The sequence below is a fragment of the Pongo abelii genome, chromosome 19 (genome assembly GCF_028885655.2).
Source record: "Pongo abelii isolate AG06213 chromosome 19, NHGRI_mPonAbe1-v2.0_pri, whole genome shotgun sequence".
Classification (NCBI taxonomy): domain Eukaryota; kingdom Metazoa; phylum Chordata; class Mammalia; order Primates; family Hominidae; genus Pongo; species Pongo abelii.
The window spans coordinates 6,550,930-6,564,192 of record NC_072004.2 but is presented as its reverse complement, the minus strand read 5'-3'; the positions used below and the strand labels follow the sequence as shown (position 1 = coordinate 6,564,192).

General features: G+C 48.3%; 1 protein-coding gene across 1 annotated transcript in view; it reads left to right on the top strand.

Moving 5' to 3' along the window:
- The first annotated feature begins 5,586 nt into the window (after positions 1 to 5,586).
- Positions 5,587 to 13,263, top strand: part of SLC13A5 (solute carrier family 13 member 5) — a 29,290-nt gene continuing 21,613 nt past the window's right edge. The window contains exons 1-3 of the mRNA XM_024234977.3: positions 5,587 to 5,724; positions 11,875 to 12,003; positions 12,254 to 12,390. Of these exons, the coding sequence (XP_024090745.3) occupies positions 5,623 to 5,724; positions 11,875 to 12,003; positions 12,254 to 12,390 (368 nt within the window). The 5' untranslated portion in view covers positions 5,587 to 5,622. The remainder of the gene's footprint in view (positions 5,725 to 11,874; positions 12,004 to 12,253; positions 12,391 to 13,263) is intronic.

The following is a 13,263-nucleotide window of genomic DNA, read 5'->3' as shown; positions in this document are numbered from 1 at the left end:
TTGGGAGGCCAAGGCTGGCGGATCATGAGATTAGGAGTTTGAGACCAGCCTGGCCAACATGGTGAAAGCCCGTCTCCATTAAAAATACAAAAATTAGCTGGGAGTGGTGGCAGGTGCCTGTAATCCCAGCTACTCAGGAGGCTGAGGCAGGAGAATCGCTTGAAACTGGAAGGCGGAGATTGCAGCGAGCCAAGATCGCACCACTGGACTCCAGCCTGGGCAAAAGAGCGAAACTCTGTCTCAAAAAAAAAAACCAAAATAATAAATAATAATAATAATAAAATAAAAATAAAAAATAAAAGAGCTGGAAAGAATTGGATTCATCAGTCTGAGGTATATTTTTTATTTGCCACAAATTAAAACTGCTTTTTATTTTGAAATAGTTTGACTCATCAGGTGTTACAAAATAGTACAGAGGGTTGCCATCTACCATTTCTCTGATAACTGCAAAGTGAACCTGAGGTCAAATGGATGTAACATGCCACAATTTAGAATTTCTGTACCAAAAAGTAGGTTTTTACTATCTCAGTTTTAAGATTAAAATTATATTAAATAATTCAAGTGGGGAAAAAAGTTGCATCACACAATTACGTACTATATACCATTATAACTAAATATTCCTAAATAGTTTTATGTAGGTCAGTAACATACTTTAAGTTAGGGAATAATTTATTTTTGTGTTCGAGAAGTATATTCTAATGTTTGGATTTATATTTTTAGAAATACTGTTGAAAGACCTGAGAAATTCAGAACACAGTCTGATGATAGTGTAGCAGGACAATCCGCAGACAAAACTCCTCAGACACTGAGTTAAAGAAGGAAGGGGTTTATTCGGCCAGGAGCATCGGCAAGACTCCTGTCTCAAGAGCTGAGCTCCCCCAGTGAGCAATTCCTGTCCCTTTTAAGGGCTCACAACTCTAAGGGGGTGTGCATGAGAGGGTCATGATTGATTGAGCAAGCGGGGGTATGTGACTGGGGGCTGCAAGCACCGATAATCAGAACGAAACAGAACAGGACAGAGATTTTTACAACGCCTGGAATTTATAGACAACATAACCGGTTAGGTCAGGGGTGGATCTTTAACTACAAGGCCCAGGGCATGGCGCTGGTATGTCTGTCTGTGGATTTCATTTCTGCCTTTTAGTTTTTACTTCTTCTTTCTTTGGAGGCAGAAATTGGGCATAAGACAATATGAGGGGTGGTCTCCTCCCTTAATAGGTTACTAAAAGTAGCCACATAAAGATAAAATTATTGTGACCTAATATACTTTATGCATTTTATGGTAAGTTACCAATACAAGATATAAATTCAGACGCACTTTCTTTTTCATTACTTCATTTTTTATAGTGCAATGAAATATGTGGCTAAAATTTTAAGTTATCTGTGAAGTAGGAGTGTGACAACAGGCAGGGCTTTTCTTTGATAAAAATATTTGTGTGCATAAATTGAACTCATGTTCAGCTCTTGGGAATAATTAAATAAGACTCATAAATTAAAAAATCGGAAATAGGCTGGGCGTGGTTGCTAACGCCTGTAATCCCAGCACTTTGGGAGGCCGAGGTGGGCAGATCATGAGGTCAGGAATTCGAGATTAGCCTGGCCAATATGGTGAAACACCATCTCTATTAAAAATACAAAAAAAAAAAAAAATTAGCCAGGCATGGTGGCACGCACCTGTAGTCCCAGCTACTCAGGAGGCTGAGGCAGAAGAATTGCTTGAATCCAGGAGGCGGAGGTTGCAGTGAGCTGAGATTGTGCCACTGCACTCCAGCCTGGGTGACAGAGCAAGACTCCATCTCAAAAAAAAAAAAAAAATCAGAAATAACCTTATTATTAGAAATTATGCTCAAACTTCTCCTACATGTATTTAGCACACTTAGTGAAAGAAAAATGTCTATATTGCTAAAAACTAATTGATCCAGCAACTGCGAGTACACTTTGGATAGATCATGCAATCTCTGTTGTAAATAAAGTTTCCAGGCAACCGTGGGTCTATTTCTAGGCTCTATTCTACTCTTTTTCTAACCTCATGCCAATAGTTAATGATTACATCAAGTATTATAACTTAGTTATTCTTGAAGTCTAAATAGCAATTTCCCCCATGTTTTTCCAGAAGTGTCATAATTATTCTTGGGTTACCTGCTGTTCTACCTGAATTTTAGGCTTGTTAACTAAAAATCCTGTTGGGATTTTAATTGGAATTGAATTGAATTTATAGGTTAATTTGAGAGAAATGGATAGTCCCACAATGTTTGGTCTCTCTATCCATGAACTTGGTATAATCTCTCCATTTATTTAGCTTGTTGTTGTTGTTGTTGTAGCACTTTGGCCTTGGAATTTTTCTTAACAATCTTAGTATTCTTTTTCATTTGGTGCTAATTTTGACTATCCTCCACTGCTGCCTGGCAAATTATTCCTTAGCCATTAAGTCTTTTTTTTCTTTTTTTTTTGAGGCGGGGACGGAGTCTGGCTCTGTCACCCAGGCTAGAGTGCAGTGGCGCGATCATGACTCACTGCAAGCTCTGCCACCTCCTCTGTGAAACCTTCCTTCATTACTTAGGCAGAGTTGGTGGATCTTTCTCTTAAGGCCTCACCAACCAGGGCATTTTGCATACAATTGCAAGAACAGATATTTACTAACAGCTGACTATATGCCAACACACTGAGTTAAGCTCTGAGCGTGAACTCACATAATCTCCAAAGCAGCCATTTAAAATCAAAGTTGGTGCTATTATCTCCATTTATGACAGGATAAGCTCAGAGAGAGCAACTTATCTGAGGCACACAGTCAGGATGAGCTAGGGCAGGATATAAGCCCAGGCACTCTAGCTTCAGAGCTCATGCTCTGGTGAATCCCTTTGGAAGCAGTTGTATTAAGAACGGAAGTTGTACTTTTACATTGTTGGCGGGAGTGTAAATTAGTTCAACCATTGTGGAAAACACTGTGGTGATTCCTCAAGGATCTAGAACCAGAAATATCATTTGACCCAACAATTTTATTACTGGGTATATACCCAAAGGATTATAAATCATGCTACTATAAAGACATATGCACACTATTTACAATAGCAAAGACTTAAAACCAACCCAAATGTCCATCAATGATAGACTGGATAAAGAAAATGTGGCACATACATACCATGGAATACTATGCAGCCATCAAAAATAATGAGCTCATATCTTTGCAGGGACAAGGATGAAGCTGGAAACCATCATTCTCAGCAAACTAACACAGGAACAGAAAACCAAACACCACATGTTCTCAGTCATAAGTGGGAGTTGAACAACGAGAACACATGGACACAGGGAGGGGAACATCACATATGGGGGCCTGTCTGGGGGTTGGGGGGCAAGGGGAGGGAGAGCATTAGGACATATACCTAATGCATGTGGGGCTTAAAACCTAGAGGTCCGGTTGATAGCTGCAGCAAACCACCATGGCACATGTATACCTGTGTAACAAACCTGCACATTCTGCGCATGTATCCCAGAACTTAAAGTAAAATTAAAAAAAAAGAAAAGAAAAAAGAACTGAAGCTGTTTACTTGTTCTCATTCATGCATCCCAGAGAAAAAGGTTTGAGTGCACACCCTGGATTAGGCACTGAGAATGGCACTAACTGGGCAGGTGGTGATGAATAAAACAGACAGTAAATAGAAATTACATCATAATAATGTATCATATATTTTAAAATAGCTACAAGATATTTTAAATGTTCTTACGACAAAGAAATGACAAATATTTGGGCCAGACGTAGTGGCTCACGCCTGTAATCCCAGCACTTTGGGAGACCGAGGTAGGCGGATCACCTGAGGCCAGGAGTTCGAGACCAGCCTGGCTAACATGGTGAAACCCCATTTCTACTAAAAATACAAAAAATTGCTGGGCGTGGTGGTGCACACCTGTAATCCCAGCTACTTGGGAGGCTGAGGCAGGAGATTCGCTTGAACCTGGGTGGCAGAGGTTGCAGTGAGCTGAGATCGCACCACTGCACTCCAGCCTGGGTGACAAGAGCAAAACTCTGTCTCAAACAAACAAACAAACAAAAAACAAAAACAAGAGACATGATAAATATTTGAGTGATAAATATCCTCATTAGCCTGATTTGAACACGCCACAATTATACATACATTGAAAAATCACATGGTACCCCGTAAATATAGACAATGATTTGTCAATTAAAAATAAAATAATGCTTAAAAAATAAAAAAGTAAAAAGTAAAAATTACACCAATAAATATAAGAGGTACAAATTGTGCTAAGTGCCCTGGGGACAAGAGGAAAAGCGGGAAAACCCAGGGCTATATGAATGAGAGTTACAAAGGGAAGAGGACAGGAGGGAGGCAGTTGCAGGAGGGGCTTGGGAGAGTGCATGTCCTTGGGTGCAGGTCACAGGAAGGAACTCATGAGCTTGATTCAGGATGTGTTGAATTTTCGGCGAGACACGTCCAGTCTGCGGAAGGTTGGACATACGGAAATCTGGGACTCTGGCATCATGGCTGGGTTGAAGGCAGAGGATGGTAATCACTAAGGAGTAGGCTGTGGTTAAGCCACCAGCATGGATGAGACTCCCCGAAAGGAAGCTGCAGAATGAGAGGCAGGCAGAAGAGAGGAAAGAAGAAAATCACAGAGGTGGGGATGTCTTTGCATCCGTGTGTCTCCAGTGCCCAAAACAGGGCCTCGCGGAGAAGAGGTGCTCGGTACCTGTCTGTTGCCTGGCGGGCTGAATGAATACATGGGCGACTGTCTCAGTGTCGTCTTAGTTGTGTCCCTTCCTCTCTAGACCTCCGTTTCCCTCTGACCTGGGTCGGGCGGGCAGCTGAGGCTGCTGGGGCTCGGTGGGGCCCCTCCAAGACGCGCGTCCGCGTCTGCCCGCTGGGTGTCTGCGGGGCGCAGTGTCCACTGGCGCGCGAGAGCCCCTGGGACCGCGGAGGACAGTGGCCTCGTTTCCCTGTGCGATCGCCCAGGAGCTCCGGGCCGGAGAGTGCGAGGGGGGAAAAGGGGTCCTGTACCTAGAGTGGGGCGGACGTGGCGAGGAAGCCGGGGGGACCGGGAAGCGAGGCCCGCAGTGCGGAGGGCGCGGGGCGTGGGGGGACACCTCTCGGAGAGACACGGTAGGGGAGGAAGTAAGGAGACGGAAAGGAAAGGGAGATCGGGGAGATAGACCAGAGAGATCCAAAGGCCTGCAGAGATTTTCATCCGGGACCCGTCAGAGCCCAGGAAAGAGCAGGTGCGGACGCGGGAGGGCGCCTCACGCCAAAGCCGGCAGCACCAGTGACCAACATACGCCCCGCTTGGCAGCCCCGGGACGCACCTCTGCCCGGGGAGCGCAGGAGAGGCTTGGAGAGCGCAAGATGCTAGGTCCCAGGCTGCCCCTAGAGGGCTGGCCCGAAGCGTTGGAGTCCAAAGACGCCTCCCACCGCCGCCGGGTGGCAGAATTGGGGGCAGGCGCGTCCCACCGACCCCGAGGGGTGGCCCCGCCCAAGGGCCACGGGGAGGCGCCCCCGTGCGGGGCGGAGTTGTCACCGCCGCCTCCCCAATCCCCGGGGACTGCGGCCCCTTTTTAAGCCCGCGGCGCCTCTAGCTGCCCCTCACTCGTCTGGCCCGCCAGTCTCCCGCGCGATGGCCTCGGCGCTGAGCTATGTCTCCAAGTTCAAGTCCTTCGTGATCTTGTTCGTCACCCCGCTCCTGCTGCTGCCACTCGTCATTCTGATGCCCGCCAAGGTCAGTTGCATCTCCAGGCAGCCCTTCGGACACCGGGCGTCCGGTGCCCACTAACGGGCACGGAACTCGGGAGCCCTGAGCTGGAGCGCACGGATTTCGCGGGGGGCACAGCTCTCCCGGGGCGCGCGCACTCAGGAGTTCCAGGTGCCAGATGGGAGGTGCCCTGTAAAGAATCCGAGGGGCATGGCGACCCCAGGGCGCACCACCCTTGGGGTTTACGGATCCCAGGGCGCAAGAGCCGTCCAGGCAAGCACGGAAACCTCGAAGTGAGCACAGATCTCAGCCACACAGATCCTAGCCTTAGGCTCAGCCCCTGGCTCCGAATCGAATCTCCCCACAATGCATAACCCCGTTTCCCCCCAAAATGCCACCTGCGCCAACAGGGAACCTGGGAGCTTGCCTTTCCCTCTCTCTCTCCTGTCTTTTCCCTTCGCCAAAGAAGACTTCAAGCTGTAGGTGGCTTCTGCCATCAGGAGGGACCTACAGGAAAAAAATCATCACCCACGTGGATCCTGCGCTGTCTTTGCCACTCTCTGGCCCTTCCTTGGGCCTTAGTGTCTCTATCTATAATCCACATTCCTTCCAACCTGGAGAACCACATCTGATTCATAATCCTGCTCCAGGCTGCAGGCAGGTCGGGGTTGGCCTGCTTTGCCTGCTGCCTGCTGGGGCTGTAGCAGGAGGCGGGACACATTCCCAGAGCTCACGCCTTGGGTGGCAGGACCTGGAGTTGCAGGGAAGCTTCCTCCCAGGCCCTAGTCTCCTAATGCTTCTGTGAGGGAGACAGAGAATGAATGGCCTTGGCCGCAGGGTGGGGGCAGGCTCCACTGGGCTGTGTACAGCCAGTTTGGCAGAGGCCCGAGCCCTTTGAAGCCTTTTGTGGCTGCTGGCTGCTCCTTCCTCGTTCCTTCTTTCAGCCCTTTCACTCTCAGCCCAGACAGGAAACCTCCAGCTCTCCCCCTCCTCTCCCCAGGCAGGTTTGGGAAACAGAGGAGCTCTTCAGGGGGTGCTCTGGGGGGAGCTCTAGAGGAAGGGAGTGCGCTGGGGTGTCAGGAAGCCAACCTGCAAGAGAACTGGACCTCCACCATTCTGTCATCTGTGTGACTTTAGCCAAGTGCCTGTGCTCTCTGGGCCTTGGTGTTCTCATCTGTACAATGGGGCTAGGTGGTTTGGTTCTGACACTTTAAGGCTTTGGGAATCAAAAGGGATTAACATTGGTTCCTAGGATGGGGGAGGGGGAGACTGGGAGGAGCCTTTGGGTGGGCCTAGCACAGGCCCTGGATGGGTCAAGGACAGCAGATCCAACTGTGGAGGCTGTGCAGTTGCCACACCAACTGTGAGCAGCCACACTTCTTCTGTAGCAAGAAATCTGGGGCTGTTATTGTCCAGGGGAAGGAGCCAGGCAGGAGAGCTGTGATTTCAGCTCTGCTGGTAGGGAGTGATGTTCCCTGGAATGATTATAGTAGCTTGGCTGACCTGCCTGCCACAGGAGACCCCACTCACACACACACACACACACACACATACTCTCTCACACACACACTCACAAACACACACACACACAGACACACACACAAACACATACACAAAACACAAACACAAACACACACACAAAACACACACAAACACAAACACACACACAAAACACACAAACACACACAAAGACACACATACAAACACACACCCAAACACACACAAACACAGACACACAAACACACACAAAAACACACACAAACACACAGACACACAGACACACAAACACACACAACACACAAACACACACAGACACACACAAACACACACACAAAACACAAAAAAACACAAACACAAACACACACACACACCCTGAACTGGAAACCCCAACTCAGTGTGTGTGTGTGTATGTGTGTGTGTGTGTGTAAGACAGAAAGAGATTAAGCTGTCCTGTGAGTGAGGACCAGGGAGGGGAAGCAGAGAATCCACGGAGAGTCCTTCCAAAGTCTGCCTTCACGAGCTTTCCTTCTGACGGGGTTGGGTGAGGACCCTGGAGCTTGTCTTCTTGTTTTTTCCCTTTGCGCCTGTTTTGGTCACCCTGCCTCCACCCTCCATGGCCACCCCATTGTGCAAGGAAACCCAGAGGGTACACAGCACGGGCAGGGCAGCTGGGAAGCTGGTGAGAAGCTGGGAGGACCTTGGCAGCCTGAGCAACACAGTCCTTGCCAGGAGGTGACTCCCAGGGCACACCACCCTCTGCCAACACTCAGGCCCCTCTCCTCACCAACTGTCTCCAGTTTTCCTGTCCCCACCTGGATTCCCTCCTAGCCTCATCTCTGCTCCACTTGCTCTATCCTTTCTCTGGGTCTTTTTTTTATTAAAATGTAAAAGGTTTCTTTTTTGCAAATTTGTAAGATATAAAGTAAAAATAAAAATACCCTCAAATCCCATAAGTTATTCACATTTTGATGAACATCTTTCCAGATCAATCTCTTCTCTCTCTCGCTTCCCAAACACACACACACACACACACACACACACACACACAGAGTAGGTTTTGCCTGCATTTTTTCATTAAGTGGTGTGTCAGGACACCCTGACTTGTTAATGTTGAACTTTTCTGACATCCGCTTCTCGTCCTGCCCTCTCTAGACTACGGGGGTCAAGCCTGTTGACTTCAGGGATGAGGCACCTCCTGGGCTTCCAAATAGTGGCGCGGAGGTGAGGGGGCACTTAACCTTGTGTCTCATCTTCTTTCCTAGTGGGTCTGTTTGACTCCTCCAGGAACGCACAGTGTACATTGGTGACGCACGCCACCTACTGCTTCTAAGTTTAGAGAATCAAAAGTTATCGAGGACTTTGTGCGCCATATGGGAAGAACGAGCACTCTTAAATCCACGATTTGCAGATGAAGACATGAAACAAGAGGGGACAGGGACCAGGATTGGGAGCAGGAGGAGTAATTTATGAGCGACATTGTTTAGAATTGCTATCACTTGATGATAGTAAGAAGCAAACTAATTTTTAGCTAATATTATCGTTTTAAAATTCTCTCCAATGCGCCCTCTCATTGTCTGCCCCTGGAGGGATCATTCTCATGGCCTGCCCAGTGGTACACCCCTGACACCAAAGCCCCAAAGAAGTTAGTGGCTGCCAAAGGCCAGACAGCGGCTGACAGCGGGCGCCAATCATATCTGTCTGGTGTCAAAGCCTGGGCTTCCCGTCACGCTGCTGTTCCACCTTTAGTTCAGTGGCTGTCAACCAGCATTGATCCTTTCTGCTGCCCTCAACCTGCCCCACAACAGGGGAACTTTGGCAAAGTACAGAGACATTTTTTGCTGTCCCAACTGGAGACAGTCTTACTGGCATCTCATAGGTGGAGGCCAGCGATGCTCTAAATATCCTGCAGCGCACAGCTCCCACAACAAAGAATCATTTAGCCCAAAATGTCAGTGTGCCGAGGCTGAGGAACCCTGCCTCCCAGTAGGGAGGTGCCCTGGGTTGCTCGTGGGATGCTGAAAAAAGATTTATTTTTTTGTGGCTGATAACACAACCCCAACAAAGAATTTCCAAGTCTTCCTGCACTGTTTTGTGCAAATAATACATACGCTCTTCTGGGTGATGAGAAGCAGGGATTGTGTACAGGTGCACCTGTTCTTCAGCAGCATTGTGAGAGTTAAACTCAGATGAATGCTATTGATTCCTTTAATAAGCATTTGCAAAGATGGCCGGGCGCAGTGGCTCATGCTGTAATCCCAGCACTTTGGGAGGCTGAGACAGGTGGATCATGAGGCCAGGAGATCAAAACTATCCTGGCCAACATGGTGAAATCCCATCTCTACTAAAAATACAAAAATTAGCCAGGCGTTGTGGCGCTTGTCTGTAGTCCCAGCTACTCGAGAGGCTGAGGCAGGAGAATCGCTTGAACCCGGGAAGTAGAGGCTGCAGTGAGCCAAGATCGCACCACTGCACTCCAGCCTGGACAGAGCAAGACTCTGTCTCAAAAATACATAAATAAATAAATAAATAAATAAATAAGCAAGCATTTGCAAAGATATCCTAAGTGTTGGGCCTGTTCTGGATGCTGAGGACGGTGATCTACAAATACAGCAGGTTCTTAAATAATGTTGATTCATTCAATAACATTTCATCATAATGTTGATGAGGGAGGGGAAAAAAAAGGAAGGATCCCTTGAGCCCAGGAGATGGAGGCTGCAGTGAGCTGTGACTGCGCCACTGCACTCCCACCTGGGCAACAGAGCGAGACCCTGTCTCAAAAAAAAAAAAAAAAAAGAGCGAGAGAGAAAGAAAAGAAAACGATTACTGGCTGGGGCCACTGTCTGTGTGGGGTTTGCACATTATCCTCGTGTCCACATGGGTTTTCTTTGGCTAGTATGGTTTCCTTCCACATCCCAAACCTGTGCACGTTAGGTGAATTGCTCTGTATGGTCCCTGTCTGAGTGAGTGTCGGCGTGCGTGTCAGTGTGCATTCTGCAATGGGATGGCATCTTGTCCGGGGCTGGTTTCCACCTTGTACCCTGAGCTGCCGGGACAGGCTCTGGTCACCCGAGACCCTGACCTGCTGTAACTGGGTAAATAATTATCTAACTTGTTTTCATTAATGTTTCTTAAGTATATGTATAGCTCACATTCCTTTCAGTTTTAATATTGGAAGTGTTTTGGTCTTTATTTAAGATCTCCGTGATGTTTTTGTGACCAGAAATATGCTGTTGAAATGTAACTGTTGTTTCTAGCAATTTGCCTATGGGAATATTGGCTTATGTTGTTTCGCTTACACATTGCAATTTCCAAAAACCAATCAATGATGTTAAGTGAGGACTCACTGTACTGTTTGTACTTTCGAGTCACGCACTGGTTGTGGTGGTAGAAGGAGAGTTGAGGAAACAGTGACAACCCCATATGCTAATGGCTGGGGAGCATACTCAGAGGAAGGGCACAAACCAGACTGTGGAAGGGGCGCAGGGAGACATCTAAGAAGGAACTCAGGTTGGGTGCAGTGGCTCACGCCTGTAATCCCAGCACTTTGGGAGGCTGAGGTGGGCAGATCATGAGGTCAGGAGTTCGAGATCAGCCTGTCAAACTTGGCAAAACCCTGTCTCTACTAAAAATACAAAAATTAGCAGGGTGTGGTGGCAGGTGCCTGTAATCCCAACTCTGGAGGTTGAGGCAGGAGAATCGCTTGAACCCGGAAGGTGGAGGTTGCAGTGAGCTGAGATCATGCCATTGCACTCCAGCCTGGGCAACAGGATCAAAACTCTGTCACAAAAAAAAAAAAAAAAAAAAAAAAAAAAAGCTGATGAAACATAAAACAACCTAGGGAGGTGGCTAGTTTTATCACATAATTATTATTATTTTTATTTCAATAGCTTTAGGGGTACTCATAGTTTTTGGTTACATGAATGAATTGTATAGTGGTGAAGTCTGAGATTTTAGCACACTCATCACCTGAGTAGTGTATGTGGTACCCAATATGTAGTTTTTTAATCCCTCCCTCCCATCCCACCCCGCCTGCTTCTAAGTCTCCAATATCCATTTGACCACGCTATATACCTTTTTGTACCCATAGCTTAGCTCCCACTTATAAGTGAGAACATGCAGTATTTGTCTTTCCATTCCTGAGCCACTTCTCTTAGAACAATGGCCTCCTAGGCGGCAAGAGCGAAACTCCATCTCAAAAATAAAATAATAATAAAACCAAAAAAACAGGTATTTTATTCTTCTTTTCCTTCTCCTTTTCCTCCTTTATTTTCTTCCTTCTCCATCCCCCTTCCTCTCTTTCTTCTATCCCTTCATCCTCTTTCTCCTCCTTCTCTTTCTTTTTCCTTTTCTTCCTTGTCCTATTCTTGATCTTTTCTTTGGAGAGGCAGCTAATCTAAGGTTTGAGAAGATGAAAGAACGTGCCCAGAACCACACAGCTGGGAAGGAGGGAGGCAGGGAGGAGGGGAGGGAATGGGGCAGGAGTCCTTTGAGGATAGATCCCTGGCCTGACCCGGGAAAGCTGTGCTGACCAGGGCTGGGGAACAGGATGACTTTGAGGGGAATCCGTCTGAGATTGGCACTGTGTCTTGACAATCCATGCCAGCCGCCGTCCAGAGTGTTCTGGGGGTGGGGAGAGTGAGGCGGCCACACGCCGAGGCCTCAGGACTGTCTCTTCAGTTTGTCAGGTGTGCCTACGTCATCATCCTCATGGCCATTTACTGGTGCACAGAAGTCATCCCTCTGGCTGTCACCTCTCTCATGCCTGTCTTGCTTTTCCCACTCTTCCAGATTCTGGACTCCAAGCAGGTGAGCAGACCCAGGGGATCCTGGTGACTTTCTGGTTCTCCCCTTCTCTCTTTCTGTAGTCCCCCCTGTGAGCCACGCAGGCCTGGGGGTGACCGGAAAACCCTTATTTGTGGATTCTCCCTGGCAGGGAGACACCACTCGAGCCTGCATCCCCACTCCAAGCTGTCTCTGAAGTCAGCATCTCGGGACTTGGGTGGCCCTAGTGTGTGGCAAGGGACAGCCCTGATGAGGCCTTTGTGCCGCGCTCCAGGTGTGTGTCCAGTACATGAAGGACACCAACATGCTGTTCCTGGGCGGCCTCATCATGGCCGTGGCTGTGGAGCGCTGGAACCTGCACAAGAGGATCGCCCTGCGCACGCTCCTCTGGGTGGGGGCCAAGCCTGCACAGTAATTACGCCTTCTCTCTCTTGCCACGTGGCTCTGCATGAGCCCCAGGGCTGGAAGCGGGTGGAGGGTGGCACAGACCAGGCCACCCACTGGTGAGGGCTGGCCATGGGCTTACCTGGACTTGGCTGGGTGGGGTACATTATAGCTTTAGCGGGAGAGACAAGATGCATGCGTGGTGGTGGCACATGGTGAGCAGCAGTAAGTAAGGGTCCTCTGAATCCAGAGGAGGTGGGTCAGCAAGAGTCCTTGCAGGCTTGGAAGGCTTCCTGGGGGAGGCAGCTAGCTGCAGGGTTCCACAGGAACAAATTGGATAGAGGCTGGATCAAGCTGTGTCTGATGGGGTAGGGGAAGCAGGCCAGAAGTGGCTCAACTACCCAGCTCATGGGGAAGCAGAAAGGTCTTCTCTCCAAGCTGGAGCATCTATTCCCACTGCAAAGAAGCTTCTTAACTTATCTTCCCCGATATCACTCAGTACCCCAGCTTCTCTCTCCATTTCCAGGATCTCCCCTGCCAATCTAGCTAGCCATTTCCAGCTAAGCCATGGAGTCAATATAATCATAATCAAAACCATAATCAATCATGATCATAACAGGTATATTGGGTGTCTATAAGGCCCCAGGCATGATACCAGGAGCTTATTCATTGCCTCATTTAATTCTCACCACAACTCTGAGAGCTGAGTATTCTTCTTACCGCCCACATTCTGTGGATGAGGGATTGGAGGCAGAGAGGGATAAAGTGATTTGCTCATGGACACACGGGGATTGGACCCAGCTTCTCTGATAAGGCCTGTGTCCTCTCTAACCAGAAACTCAGGGCATATCTTCCTTTTGAGGCCATGTGTCCCCTCAATGATGGCATGTCCTAGGCCCA